Source organism: Hyalella azteca, unplaced genomic scaffold (assembly GCF_000764305.2).
Source record: "Hyalella azteca isolate HAZT.00-mixed unplaced genomic scaffold, Hazt_2.0.2 contig8316, whole genome shotgun sequence".
Taxonomy (NCBI): domain Eukaryota; kingdom Metazoa; phylum Arthropoda; class Malacostraca; order Amphipoda; family Hyalellidae; genus Hyalella; species Hyalella azteca.
Genome location: NW_025938413.1, coordinates 46537 through 61668, shown reverse-complemented (window position 1 = coordinate 61668; position 15132 = coordinate 46537). Strand labels below are relative to the sequence as shown.

Below are 15132 nucleotides of genomic sequence, written 5' to 3'. Positions count from 1 at the left end.
TTGCAAAGCTCTTAGTGCTTATCGTATGTTATCCTTATTTCATTCATTTGGTTTCATCTCGTGTTGAAAGATCTATTAAGGTGGTGTTGAGGACAGCGAGATAACTGACAGGATCACCTGGTTCGGTTCCTATGGGCTTCCACGTAGCCTGTTCAACTTGAATCCACACGTAAATGAGATAATCACGTGAATTCTTCCATGTTTATTCAGCTAAAACAGTTCTGAAGAAGGAAATTTTAGCACATCAATCTTCATGAATTGGTTAATTTTTTTCAGATTGCGATTGATTTTACTTTTCATTCTTCACCTATTGGTATACCCGACATTTTTCTGTGTCCTTGTGTTCACCAAAACTAGTTAAAACGACGCTATACGACCGATCTCTGCTGATGACTCGTCCTAGGCCATATCATCACTGATCATTAATCAATCTAGAATAATCACTCTCGTGCTTATATTGCACTAAGCACTTTTGTTAAATGTTGCGAATTTGATTGGGGTTATTTCATCAAGCGGTCAATTTGCGGGTACAAAAATGGCGGGAAAGGTAGGCGCCGCTCTGAAGGTAATCTATATAATCCACGCCTACGCTGGAGGAAGTTCCAAACTTCTGAGGTGGAACTTTATGCAGTACATTTGCTGTAAGCAAGAAAATACCAGATTTAGGCCAATATACCAGATCTAAAATATTCATACCAGACATTTGCTGAAAATACCAGATTTGTGGAATTTGGTGTAGAAATATACCATCTGGCAACGCTGTTACTTACTTCGCCTCACGAGCTTCCTGCAGCTATTGAGGTTAGGTCTGCTTAAGCTTATTTTGGGTGAAGAAATGTAACAACTTGAGTTGTTTAGACTAGATGCATTATGTTTATGACCATGCTTAACTTGAGTTTGCTTGAGTGGTGGCTGTGGCCATACTCAGCTTATTCTATCTTGATGATCTTGTGAGTGTAAAATCAATCTTGCACTAACCTTATATTCTTGAGCAATATTCATAGATACTGCGATATCACTTCAAGCACTTGACATCATAGGCTGCCATGCCCTCAAGCTTGCTCTAGTAGAGAAGTTTAACAGAAAACATCTGGGATTAATTGTTACCTTTGCAGAATTTATAGAGTGAAAACCATTTTCCCATAAATCTAACCCGATAAAGTTTAAGCTAAATAAGATAATGCTCCTATTGGACATTACCAGAAGTTTGTAAATTATATTAAATCTGTCTCGGACATTCACTCCAAGAAAGAAACTCGGAGCGGATTCTAGCTTTTTTATCTTTATCAAGGTGTAGACCTGAAAAACGTATTACCATGACGTGAACAAACAAACAAAACAGGATGTAATCCGAACGTATTACCAAAGTTCAAAAATGCATTAGCAATTTTTTAATTATTGCAATTTGGAAAATGCCTTTTCCTTTTAATCCGCCCTCTGTAACATTTCAACCCTTGAATTTGCGCTGAAATAATATTGAACTTGCGGAACGGAAATAGCCTACAATAAAATTCACTTCGAAAATTTGGCGCGTGACGCAACTACCTACCATGGAGACTGGAGAGTGTAGTGCAGTGCTCGCACCACCGCGTACAAAACTATGATGCTTGGCGCCTTGGACTAATCGCTGGTGCTGGTGTCAATGAAACTCGCAAATTTATTACGGCTAAAAGACGGGGGTGGCAAGGTACTAACATAAGAAAGAAGTTTGATGTTTATTAGCCTGTTTTGTTGGGTACTCCAGATACGTATTAAAAATATTTTTAATGCAAGTACTCACTACCTACTCGTATTAGGATTGATTCAGACTAGCTTAGGAAGATAAAGATTAAAATTAAACGCTGAAAAAGATGTTTGTCTTGGGTACTTCTAACAGAATTTTACATTGATAAAAAAGGATTATGTTAAAAATGTTGCTTATTTTGATTAGCCTAATTGATTTGATTTCGAGTGGCTGCCAGCCTGCCAGCTGTACCATCAAACGGGGCAATAAGGATGGGCGCTGTGACCATTTGAATCACAAAAAGATGAGTGATAAAAATTGTCCTAGATCTAGTCATCCTATTTTACAGTACCTACATAAATTTTGCTATTTTGGCAACAATAAAATAATGGTCTATGTCGGTATTATTGCAGATTAACAACATCCAAAAAAAAGGGTGTTTTTTTTTTTTAATTATATGTTTTTGGGGTGTAGATTACGAATCTGAAATCCATTTTTGGCGGTCGGCATCGGAAAACCGATTTTTTTCGCGACTTACTAACATGGGGGTTACGTAACTTACGTTTTAAGTCGCGAAAAAAATCGGTTTTCCGATGCCGACCGCCAAAAATGGATTTCAGATTCGTAATCTACACCCCAAAAAACATATAATTAAAAAAAAAAAACACCCTTTTTTTTGGATGTAGTTAATCTGCAATAATACCGTCTATGTCTAATATCAAGCCAGGCACCAAGGCACGGAATATATGGTAGGTATCTACCATTCTACCTTTCAAGCCACAACTAGTCAAGTGGTCAACTAGAGCTTCTCACCATTTTGAAACCATGGGATTCCTGGATGAATTGCCCCCTAGCTAATTGTAAATAAAAGTGCCCAAATGGGCCATGAGTTTCCAAAGTAGTGAAAATTTTTCACTTAGAAGCTGAAAATTTAAGTTATAATTTGGAGAATTTTTTTGTTCAACTGCATATAATATAAGCAATGAATTTCATTTTATTCATTTTCAGAGTGGGGCCTGGGCTGGGTCACGGGTGGCCTTAGTCAGTAGCCTACTGGTTAAAGTTCAGAGTACCACGATTGAAGCAGAGAGGTGTGGGTTTGATCCCAGCTCTGTGCGCCAGTTTCTGGTCAGAATAGGCAAACAGGCCAGGATGGGATGGGAGCAGTGAGCTGTGTGTTTAAGATCGCATCAAGCTGTGAACGTTCTGTCACTTCTGTGCCGGGGTGCTCCTGCAATGTTAAGAATCGGCTACAGCCTACTGTCCTACAGGCCTACTGTCTAATAAACACTGAAACCTCTATTATATTATTATTGTTCATGTATTAAGCAAGTTTTTATATTTTAAACGTACCTCCAGGCTCCAGCATTGGTGCCATTTCATTATTTGCATAGTCTAACATTCTTAAGAGGATCAGGAACAAAAATTACAAATGAATTGCACTAAAAAATTAAATTTGAGACTAATACAAATGTGCTGTCACAGCCTGCTGTGTGATGTGTGCTGGCTAATCACTGCATTGAGTACATAATGTTAGTCTTTTCTTTGTCATCTCTATCTAACCTGTGCAGGAATGAGAATGCCCCTTAAGCTCTTGCAATTTTTTCATTGATTTTTCTTCAATATCCATGAGGTAGCTGCAATGCAATGAGACCGCTTAGAAAAACCATGGTAATCAGTCAATGAAATTTGAATACACAAAAACAAAGGATTACTGCAGTGCTCAGCTGTGGTGTGTTTAAATGGATAACATTTGTTAAATTTATCTGTGCCAAAATGTTGTTGAAAATTTTTTTATCTGTAGTGTATTCTTATTATTGCTTCATTGAATCCTAAAAATTTTTCTTCTTCAGCAAACATCTGACTGCCCACAATTTTTCTCTAAGTTGACGGCAACTGGCCAACTGAATTCTATCTATAATGGATCCTAAGGAGTTGAACAGCTGGGCCAACTCCCTCATCAAAGGTCATAATGTTCATCGAGAAGTGGGATCTCTACAGCCCAAAGTTTTCAATCAGTGAGTTTTAAGTAGTGTAGGTATTGGCTCTAAACTCAAATTCTTATAATTATTTTTCCTATCATGATGTTTTATATTTGGGTGCAGAGTAGTTGAGTGCGCAAGGGAGCATTTTTAAGAAATTACAAATTATCAGACTTGTTCATCAGAAGTTTATCAGAATTGCCATGAAATTATCACTAATTTAAAAATCATTTTCAGAAGTAATAACAGTAATAAATATAACTTTATCTACTATAACTGGGGCACTGGTGAAACTTTATTACTGGTCACTGAAGATGGAGCTAGAAGAGAACATGTGGCAGATATTTTTAAACAATTTTATACCTACTATCTGATTTGCTATGAATATTTTTTTTCACTTTTTGGGACTTGACATGAGATTCACAGAAAGTTTGTGCACATTTCACAGCTCAGTTAGTTAGGTCAGGACCAAGTCAGGTGGTAGATTGCAATTTGATGCTTGGCCTAAAAACCCTAAATGATTAATAATTATAAATATAAAAATTCTTTTGCTCTACTTTTTGCTTCATTGAAATAAAGTTTCTGAATCTTGTATCAGTACTTAATCGCAAGAAAATACAAGCCTTTACCTTTGCCCAGTGTCAATTTTTTTATTACCTACTTAGAAAATTTATTCAATAGCGGTACCTACCGCACAATTTCATTAATGTTTTATATTATTAGAGAATGTATAAAATTTTCTTACTGTATATACTTCATTCATTAGAATTGAGCTCCCAATTCTCAACAGAATTTGTGTAATGCCTGCAATGAAAGTGGCATTAAAAAACATGACAACAAGAGTGGGTACTGCCTCTCACTGCCGTCATGTGCGCCTCAATCTACAGATAGCCAGGCTCAGGAAGGTAAGAACTTTGCGGGGAATGCTCACCATAACATGCAATATGTCTTTGATCATGTGAAACTACGGTAGTAGGAAACTTATACCACTCATTAATTGTGTACAGCTCATTAAAAACTATCATCTTATAGCTCATTAAAAACTATCATCTGTAATAATTGCTTGGTTTGTTGTAGTGATTATATGTATAAGTTTACACTCTTTGCACATATTTATGTACACACTGGAAAGGCTTAGCACTTAAACTGCTAAATTTTTGTTTTCAGAAATGGACAACAGCAGAAGAATCTGGAAATATTAGCCATCTTGGCTCTGTATCATTCAAGCAAGCTTCAGTGGTACATGCCGAGGCAGCAGTGGCTAAGGCAGCTGCTCAACTTGCCAGAACTTGTAATTAAGCCATTATTGGACGATAATCACATTTTAATTAAAATCTTAGTTTCTCAAAAGATTCTCCAGTTCAAATTTTTAAAGTACCTATCCCTGCCTACTGAGCCTTACTTATCCTGTAAATCAGTCTAACAATATCTTATGTAATAGCTGAATCTTTCATTGTATATGGTATTCTAGATTATATTATTTCAAATATTTGGCTGTTCACACAGTTTAGATTCCTCCTTAGGAAGTGCAAATTGCATGATCTTGGGACACTACAGAAAGAAAGTTTCTTCACAATCGTCTTGTGCATGTTTATGCTTGAAGTTCTTATTAATTGGGGGAAGACAAAACTGGCAAATATGTGTCTTGGAGGCTGAGGTCCTTGTATTACTGGCAATGGATTTGAGGGAATAAGCATGATCACATTCAGAATTCATACTCAAGTTAATGCCGAATCTTCTGTGCATGGCGAGGATTGAATATTTTGTTACATTTTTCAGAAAGTTCTTTCATTTTTTTTTGTTGGAGCTATTTTGTTTTGAATTCTAATTCATTTGCTTTGGTCACTGACTCGTGTTTCAAAACCAACGTTTCTGTTTGTTTTCAAACCTCTTGATTTATGTTAAACAATGTGGAGTTAGTATCAATGGTAGGCTAATATTCCAAAAAGCATGGTGTTATTCTTTCTAATAGATTCTCTTTGCATTGTTCTCAAACAATTCTAGGGATATAATAAACTCTGTGTGGCCAGGTGAAGCAACTGAACAAACTCGCATTAAGCTCAGTGAAGACCGTCAGAAGCGGCTGATGCTGGAGGCGGTGACTTCTCACTTGACAGCTGATGCCAGGGAGTGCTTGCAACAAGTGCATAATGTGCAGTACATCTTACAGAAGTGGCATGATAGAAAGAAAAAGAAAACACATACTACATCAGATCAACAGGTGAGAAAGCGACTCACTATTCTGCGAAAGTATTTAAATTATTTAGACACTCTAGCTGTGTAGCTAAAGGCATTGTGAAAGCTAGCTAAGAGCCATCATTCTTGATCTGTCTCGAGAACATGAAACTTTGGCCTCTAGGAGTTTAATAAAAAAATCTATAAAACGTTATACACGTAATTAAATTGTGATACCGAATAATTACCTGTATAGTTATATATTTGTAGCCTTATGATTAATATAAAATAAAATATAGATTGATATTGATCCATTTTTTATTGGCCTTCCAATCATGTGCTTAAATGAAGAATTTAATTTTTTTTACTAAATATGATCATTTGTCTTTTTTTTTAAGTTTTATTAGTGAACCTATTATGAAACCTTTGAATAATAGGAGCTTCTCACTGTAAATTTTTGAGCATGAGTATTTTACATATTATTAGTCTTCCATATCCATTTAGAAATTAAAAATTGTTCCGCATTTCTTTTACAAAATATACATAGAAATTTTACTGTGTGTTTCATTTTGGAATATTAGGATTGAAGTCAATTCTATTTCCAGGGTTGCAGTTTGGATGAAATACTTCAGAATATTTGTGACCTCCGACTACAACTGCTGCACAAAAATGATGATGACAGAGCTAGCCTGCTGCAAGCTAAGGTGAAATGGCTTCGATAAATACGTAAATCATATCTGATTCTTCTGTTTTCCAAGCCAGGATTAGACTAAGCTAATCTCGTCTATCATAATGACTTGATTATATTGGACACATCTCATGATGACCATATTAGTCTCATATTTCAACCCAATTTTACTTATGAGTCCAAGTAGAGCTGCTTTCTAGTAATTCCCGATCGATGATGTATGTAGATTATTTTGACTTAAATTTGACTTTCAAGTTTCTGGTCGACCACTCCACCAGTTAGATATCGAGTAATGTTCTATTGCAGTTTCTTTTGCTTTGAAGAGCACAAAGTTTTTAGCGTGTTGCACGCACCTCTTAATCCTGAATAATATCATGTTTGTGTATAACGTTGGTATTAAATTTTTTACCATCGAATTCCGAATTTAGCGTAACATGGGACTTGATGTAAGTTGGATTTACAGCAAGCACTTTGGTCACGAGTGAATGATCACCGGGACGGCGACTCAAGTGTTGGTACTGTGAGCGCTCTCGCCAGACGTGCCCGCTGCCACGCTGACACTGTGCGCTCCCTCACTGCCGCTGCCAACCCGCTGGCAGCAATCCACTCACTCAGGTCTTGTGAAGGCCTGTAATGACTATAGATGAAATGAAAATTAGACATGCTGACGAGTAATACATAAGTAAATATACTATATGTTCTTGGATAATATTCATATATTAATAAATATAAATAGGATCAAGATAAAACAAATCGTGAATACCTGAACTTCAGCAGGGATGTATCTAGGCTTGTGATGTTGGACTGCGTGATTGTTGAGACAATTGTGTGGGTGGGCTATCGTCCCGCTCGTGTCAGTGTTGCGGTGTCTCTGGGCCTTGAAACACGGCCAGTTGTGGCAGCTAGTACTGACCACAACTGAACCTCATGGTAAGGCATGCAAGCCTATACACGAGGCTTCACATTAGCCACTCGCTAATGGCAACTGCAACAGTCCTTGCTACACGAGAGCGCTAGTCCGATAATTAATGGCAGTTAGTACAGGGTGTTTCAGAATTAAGTAACCCTTTTAATTTGTTAATATATAAAAAACTAAGAACGTTATGAAGTTGAAACTTGTTTTATTTAAAAGAAGAACATTTTTATGGTAATATTGTATCCTAGTTTTTAAATATAATATCTTTTAAATGCCCACCACAATTGTTTTGACAAAATAGGGCTCTTCTCTTCGTTGCTTTCATAACCTTCATTAGTGTTTCTGACGAGAGTGCAAATTTTTGATATCCGCAAATTTTCGATAAAGATATTTAAATGTGTTTTTTGAAGGATCCTTGTTTTGAAATGGATCCTGTAATCACGTTGAACTTCTGTTATTGACATCGTTATTGACTGTAGCGATAATTTTTGTTCTTTCTTTGCTGTAGCGAATCATGATGAAAATTTAAGGCTTGATAATTAAACACAAATTTAGCAAGCTATACAGGATAATGACGTAACTATGATACAATATTACCATGAAAATGTTCTTCTTTTTAATAAAACAAGTTTCAACTTCATAACGTTCTTAGTTTTTATTTATTAACAAATTAAAAGGGTTACTTAATTCTGAAACACCCTGTATTTGCCAGTTATACTGGCTAACACTGGCCCAGTTTAACCTCCCTTTGGATTGCCCATGTACAAGACCCTCGGAACTCGGTACGATTATAGCGTAAAGTTATGCAGTCTGATGAGGGCTAAACGAACGTAATGAGTACGCCACTCAGGAGAGTGGGGCCGACTTTCTCCGATCCTTCACATTTGCTCTCACTTATAAAATGCGCATTGAAAATCTCATTTTACATAGTAATAGTATAGTACCTACTACTGATGTTGATTACTGTTGAAATGTTAAAATTTCATTTAAAACATCGACTCGTTTGTTGTCAATTCCCTAATGACTGGTGTGATATTTTGTCACGCATGAGTATCTTCCTGGTATCGTTGAAAATTATCTTGATATTTATTGCTAATTAGGACTAAGCTTGGAGGATTATTTTTGTTTTGAAAAGAAAAAATAAGGAAATATATATGCTTGTATGTCAGAACAAAATAAATTATTTCTCAGTGTGGTTCGTTTTGTTCTATACTTTGGCAACGGCTTTTCAGAAATGAAAATGTTTAGAAATTATGTTAATGACATGTCAGGAAATATCAGCTTAACCCTAACCAATAAACATTGCTAATAAATGCACTAACTTTCCATGCTAAAGTACGCACCTAAAATATAAAATCTCTCCCCGCATAATGACTTCAGCTAAGCATTAATCTTCATGATTTCTGTTTTTAGTTTACTTGTTTATATGGTCATCATTATGCTTTAATAATGATTCTTCTAATCTAAATATCTACGCGCATTAATCAATGTTGTAATTATGATCAAATTAGTTAATGCAAGAATGCTAGAAACATCTTTCTCACGCTGATAACTCTCTATTACAGGGAAGATCTGAGAGACAAAGGAGAGCTTGGTGCAGAGCTGGACAAGAACCTGCAGGAGATGCTGGCGGTGATGTGCGCGGCTCATGTTGAGGTACACATCCGGGCTGAGGAGTTCCGGAGACAGGCAGACAAGCACCTCAACGCCTGCAACACCATCACGGAGCACCTTCTTGATACGGTACAGGTGTGTCATACAGAGGCAGTGCAGGTGTGTCATATGGACACAGTACAGGTGTGTCATATGGAGGCAGTACAGGTGTGTCATATGGAGGCAGTGCAGGTGTGTTATATGGAGGCAGTCCAGGTGTGTCATACGGAGGCAGTACAGGTGTGTCATACGGAGGCAGTACAGGTGTGTCATATGGAGGCAGTACAGGTGTGTCATATGGAGGCAGTAAAGGTGAGTCATACGGAGGCAGTACAGGTGAGTCATACGGAGGGAGTACAAGTGTGTCATACGGAGGCAGTACAGGTGTGTCATACGGAGGCAGTACAGGTGAGTCATACGGAGGCAGTACATGTGTGTCATACGGAGGCAGTACAGGTGAGTCATACGGAGGCAGTACAGGTGTATCATACGGATACGGTACAGGTGTACCTTATGCTGGACAGCTCCCGAGAAGTGTCTTCTTTCTTTGCAGCACATTTGAAAAGTGTGGAGCGCAACTATTACACTCAAAACCCTAGCAAACATCCAAGACGTTACACTGTGTAGGGTTCGATTTTGCCGATTTTGCTTTAAAGGAAACTACGTAACGAGTAATAAAGAAATTTAGTTGTTCTATCAGTTTGGAATCAACGACTCTGTATATGAATTGTTTTATTAGACTTTCTCTCGCTGAATGGAGTACTCATATTTTGCTGCTTTATTTACAGCACAAGTTTATCAATCCTGCCATGAGTGCAGCTCTATCTGCGCTGCTGCAGAATTCAATTGCAGCTGCAGGAGAACGTGCAGCGTTGCAGCAGCTGCACGCTATTGCAAAGCGCCTGCAGGAAGAGGCAGTTCTTGCAGAGCAGGAGGCCACTGCTCTGCAGCGGCTGCAAAACCAAACTTCTGCACTCGAGGAAGTTGTGGTGAGTTTATGGATGGGAAGGCAGATATCCTTCACTGTATTTTGAAAAGTACTTCATCATATCGCCGTTCGAACAAATAAAGCTAAGATTAGAAAGTATTTTTTCCACGTTGTGAGCTACTGGTTGGAATTCTTATTCCGAAAACTATATCTGGCAATGAATTGCTAATGTGCCTGCACTAGAAGCGTCCCAACAACCGATTAGTTCAGAAGTATGGTTTAAAGATTCCAGTCACATTTATTATCTTGTGCAGCACGGCGAGCGCCGGCGTCTGGAGTGCGTGGGACGCCTGAAGGAGAGCTGCTTGCTGGCGATGACAGAGGACGCGTCCGTGTGCCGTGGTACGGCCACGAGGGGCCTTCAGGCGATGTCAAGTCCGCCCCCCACCCTCAGCATGGCACGCCTCCAGCAGGAGATACACGAACTTGCTACCCTGCCTATGAATTTGCTGAAGGCGCTTAAGCTGAATGAGTGAGGTTCATGAGCTGTGACTTGGCTTTGAATTGAATCTGTGACTCTAAATTTGATATAAGCACTCGGAGTAAGACTTGTCCAACAGGTAGGTACTCAAAAGAGGCATCATATTTTCAAGTGTTTATTCACAAAGTTTTTTGTTAGCAATATGTACGCCATTGTAAAATTACTCTATGTTATGTATCTATTGTTTGTTCTGTGGATTTCCTCGTTATTGAAACCGTCAGACTGGCCAGACGCTGTGTGATCCACACCAAAATATACACATGAATAATATAATGGTTCCTCTCTAATCGATAAATAATTTGAAGAATATCGACGTTCTCAAGGTAACTTCTCATAACTCTGTCACAAAACACGCCATGATTTTCCAAGGTAGAGAGTCAAGGATTAACTTGAGGTTTCTTTCCTATGTCAACATTGTTTTCTTTGTTCAGCCAAAGTGTGGTGCTGGAACGAGACCTAAGAACTGGAGTTGTCATCCTCAATGAAGGCAGGCTCCGGCGAGCTCTCGAGAAGGTGAGGGGCGTTTATCTGCTGTCACGTTGATTCCATCCAGAATATTGGCTGATACATGTTAAATAACTACCCATTGCAATCGCTTGACAACAACATCAGTATTTTACAGTATTTTGTATGAAATACTCATCAGTATGTTACTAGAATAGATGATGCTACTATCTTCGGCAAAAAGTTTGTGCCGTAGATGCATAGTGCTGACAAAACCTGAAACTTGTTTTGTTTTTGCCGCACCTTGTTTGGTTACTTCTCATTTATCACGGTGCCCTAGGTAAGGATAATTTTTCATTAACTAAAATATCTTCATTTTACGTTTCCCGAATTGGTGATATTGGCCTCGTGCGAGGTTTTGGTGGCTTTAGACGAAGACTTACTTGTGTGCTGCAGCTGCCGGGGCACTCGCTGGGCGCGGTGACGGCGGAGAGCGTCTGCGCCTGCGTATGCCAGGCACTCGATCAGGTGACTGCGCTGAGCGCACGCACGCTGCACGCTCACCACACGCAAGCTTCGTGTCGCTCTAATGCCACGCCTGCGCTCACGTCCGCTGCCATCCAGGGTAAGGCGCAATAAGTTTGATAAACGTGCATGGTTACAGTGAAAACAATTTATTTCCTTGCACGATTTTTGTTTACTATTGTTACCAACTTATGTGCACTGCTTTTCAAGTGCATTGGTTCTTCATTTACAGGAATTAAAAAGCCGGAAACTGTAAGTCCCTGTGTCCGCTAGTGATTTAGAGTTTTAGCTTCCACGATCGGTGTTTCTAATCTGCGAATTTTAGAATCCCTGAATATTTTTAAATAGAAACCTAGTTAAATGTCGCCTTCAGCTCCTATCCCTTTGAAACTGCAAATAGATTGGCATGTCACCTCATGCTTATGTTTATCTTTATCTTTAGTCAACTTAGGTTTTTGTCTTCAATGTGAATTTTTGTTCGCTAATTGATTCCGCTTGTCTTATACGATTTTGAACTTACGATGGAGCTGAACTCCGAAACGTTTTCTATCACAAGACACGGTGAATTTTTTGGCTGTTATTTTTTGCTTTTAAATTCTTGATTAATTTGCGATCTGAGCAATCGAGTGATCTTAGTTCTTCATTTCCGTTTTTATGAATTGGCAATTAAATGAATAAGTTTTTTTTATTTTAATGTCTTTAATTTATGAATTAAACTAAAATTGATTTATATTTATCTCTAATTACTGACACTAAAATTAATTCAAAACGCCCTGGGTATCGAATTTTGAAATTGATTTTATGACCACAAATATCGTGTTAATAAATTTAGCTCAGAATTGATTAATCAAATTGACAAATTATTATACTAGCAGTGTCAGCGTTGTCTAGGCCGTCAGACCTGTTGCCGATTTTTAACATCGCAGATAATTCACATCTTGTTGCGGGTTTGCAACACGCAACTCATTGCTACAATCTTGCTTTTGTTTAACCGCCTCGCCTTTTCGCCGATTTGACCAGAACTGACGCAGGTAGCTGGCATCGAACTCACAGCTCGCTGCTCCAATCTTGTAACTCTGACTGTAAATTAAATTTCCCCAATTCACCTCGACATCATGAAATATTTTCCTTACAAAACACCCAATGTCAAGTGGCGGAAAAAACGACTCCTAATTAGCAGTTCGTATCATAAATTACAATGAAATGGAACCGCGGTTTTTCATGACATTTGATCGTGATGAATGAGAGTTATGAGACTGTTTATGATTAAAGTTAGAAGATTAGCTATAAGTTAATTATCTAAGGAGGGGATAATCGCTACCAGTCTATATGGTGAACTTAGCTACCAGTCTATATGGCTGGACTATTTTAGCTATTAGTCGATGGCAGGACTAACTTAGCTATTAGTTCTTAGAATAATTCCTGACGCTATGAAAAGTAAAAGCAAATGAATTACCTGGCGCGCAGCTCTGTGTGCGGAGGTGGACGCCCACGACGAAGACCTGGAGAAGAAGGTGGCGGCGACGCTACGGACGTGCGAGAAGCTCGTCACGACGGCGAGACGAGTGCTGCCTCGTTCTCAGCGCGCCCTCGTCGCATGGTCAGTGACTGCTGACTACTGTAGTTGGTGTGACGGTGCCCTAGGTCACACCACCTAGGTGCCTGGGTGGTGTGACGGTGCCTAGAAATGTGTTCCTCATTGCCTCACTTGATCCAGGGCAGGCATGGCCAGTGTCAATAGCATGGGGATAATAGGCAATGTTGTCCGATTATGTTTAAAACATCCAAACAAAACTGAGCATTATTAATTCTACCCCTGGAATATATTTGCATTCACCTCATTAGTATTGTTTTGATTTCAATAGCTTTGTGTATTGAACCTGTGATTTTCATATCGTAATCCAGGCAATGAGGTTTTTATTTAATTTCTTTGAATGAGGCGTTTTTCTTATGGTGAGTACAGCGATCATGTATGTGCCTACAGAACCGTTGAAGTAAGCAAGCCTCAATTAGATAGCTAGTTAAATGTATCAGTATGGCTCATGCGACCACGACAACCTCATGGTTTATTCTGATCTTGCGTTCATGTCGACGGTCGTGGTGCTTTGTTTAGTTAAGCTCCATGACGAGTTTTTTCTCAGACACTGTAAAAAATTACTCATCTACCATATTAGGAGTCTCTATCGTGACAAATTCTATTTTATTCAATAACTTTTCACTGAAACGTTGCGGATGATTTCAAACTCGTAACACGCTGCTGAGGTGAGAAAATTTGTTCGTAATATTGTAATTGAATTCCTTCCAGGTGGGATCAGCCGGCGATGAAGATCAAGCTCTGACCTCTGCAGGAACTATGCCAACAGAATCTGAATCATATTATTTCTTGATTATAAGTTCTTTTCTATAGGATAAATTCAGCATTAAATTTATCACTATCTTCGAATGATTGGAAGCATAAGGTTTAAACTTTGCATAGCGAGTGCCGCTGTGAGACTTACAGAGATGCAGTTATCGTTTCATAACATAGACCGTGAATGTGTTCTGATACGCTGGGTAGGAAAGACTTGGTTGTGGAGTTGCAATGCAGGCTGAGAATTCAGTCACTGAATTTTCTCCCGTATTTGGCTGGTGCTTCATTTATATGTGTTCTAAAAAAATTCCTATCATTGTAGAGAAAAAAATTTAGTCTAGAAAACGTCTTTCCAGTTATAGACAAGTAGAATAGACTTCCCCTGACAAATTCAAGTTTTTTTTTAATAAAATTGCATGACATGTTAGTGAAGGGCGTCTTGATTCACGTGATCTACATTCTTTAGCCCTTGATAGCCTCAATCCTGTATTATTATTATGTTAACCCAGCCAAATCAGTTAAACCTCGGACATGAGTCTTCTTCAATGTTTAAATTAGGCATAACTTCAATTATATGAATAGTAAAGAACATTATTCGAAAATATTTTATTTTGGCAGTGTGAAGATACAATGACACAGGCGATCGATAGAAATGATTTCCGAAAAATGTAAATATATGGGTTTTATGATAGAAAAAGTAACATTCTTTAAATCCATTTGCTTAATTGATGAAACTTGGAAAGGTCAATTGGTTCAATTATTATTCTAGTGTGATGCGAAATTACTAAATTATGATTTCTATGTAATTCATCTGTGCGTATTTGAACTCTCGTTCAAACCATTTGATTCTGCTCTGCATGAGATTTTTCTAAGTATAACTTTTTTCGCTTGCTTTAACTTTTTTGGCACATTGGATGACAAGTCTCATAAGAGTTCGTCGATGGAAGACTATTCTGAGGAGCGTACAAGGTTTTGAACTTTATTAAGGAATGAGCAATGCGAATAATCCTTAATTTCAAGATTTTGTCCCCCATATTCAATTTCTATCGCCTATCTGACGACTTATTTCTGTAAATATAATTATTCTGCAATAATTTGGTTTTAAATTACAGTTGAGCTCTGACATTGGTGATTTTTCTTCATACTAAAATGTCGTTGTTAACCATCTACGCCTGACATGAGTAACCGGAGCAATATTGTCACAAGC

At 38.2% G+C, this 15132-nt stretch overlaps 1 protein-coding gene across 3 annotated transcripts; it reads left to right on the top strand.

The window, feature by feature from the left end:
- The first annotated feature begins 1563 nt into the window (after positions 1-1563).
- Positions 1564-15019, top strand: LOC108675417. Of its 3 annotated transcripts, none has more exons than XM_018163424.2 (14): positions 1564-1687; positions 3577-3741; positions 4496-4610; positions 4873-4996; positions 5736-5926; positions 6486-6584; positions 7032-7183; positions 9050-9233; positions 9926-10126; positions 10380-10597; positions 11038-11119; positions 11507-11675; positions 13043-13175; positions 13881-15019. In XM_018163424.2, exons 2-14 carry the CDS (start codon positions 3644-3646, stop codon positions 13912-13914), a joined length of 1800 nt encoding a protein of 599 aa, XP_018018913.1. In that variant the 5' UTR covers positions 1564-1687; positions 3577-3643; the 3' UTR covers positions 13915-15019. The 3 variants fall into 3 exon arrangements, with proteins under 3 accessions (XP_018018913.1, XP_018018915.1, XP_018018914.1); XM_018163426.2 differs by lacking the exon at positions 1564-1687 and adding an exon at positions 2732-3394; XM_018163425.2 differs by lacking the exon at positions 1564-1687 and adding an exon at positions 2732-3455.
- The last annotated feature ends 113 nt before the right edge of the window (positions 15020-15132 follow it).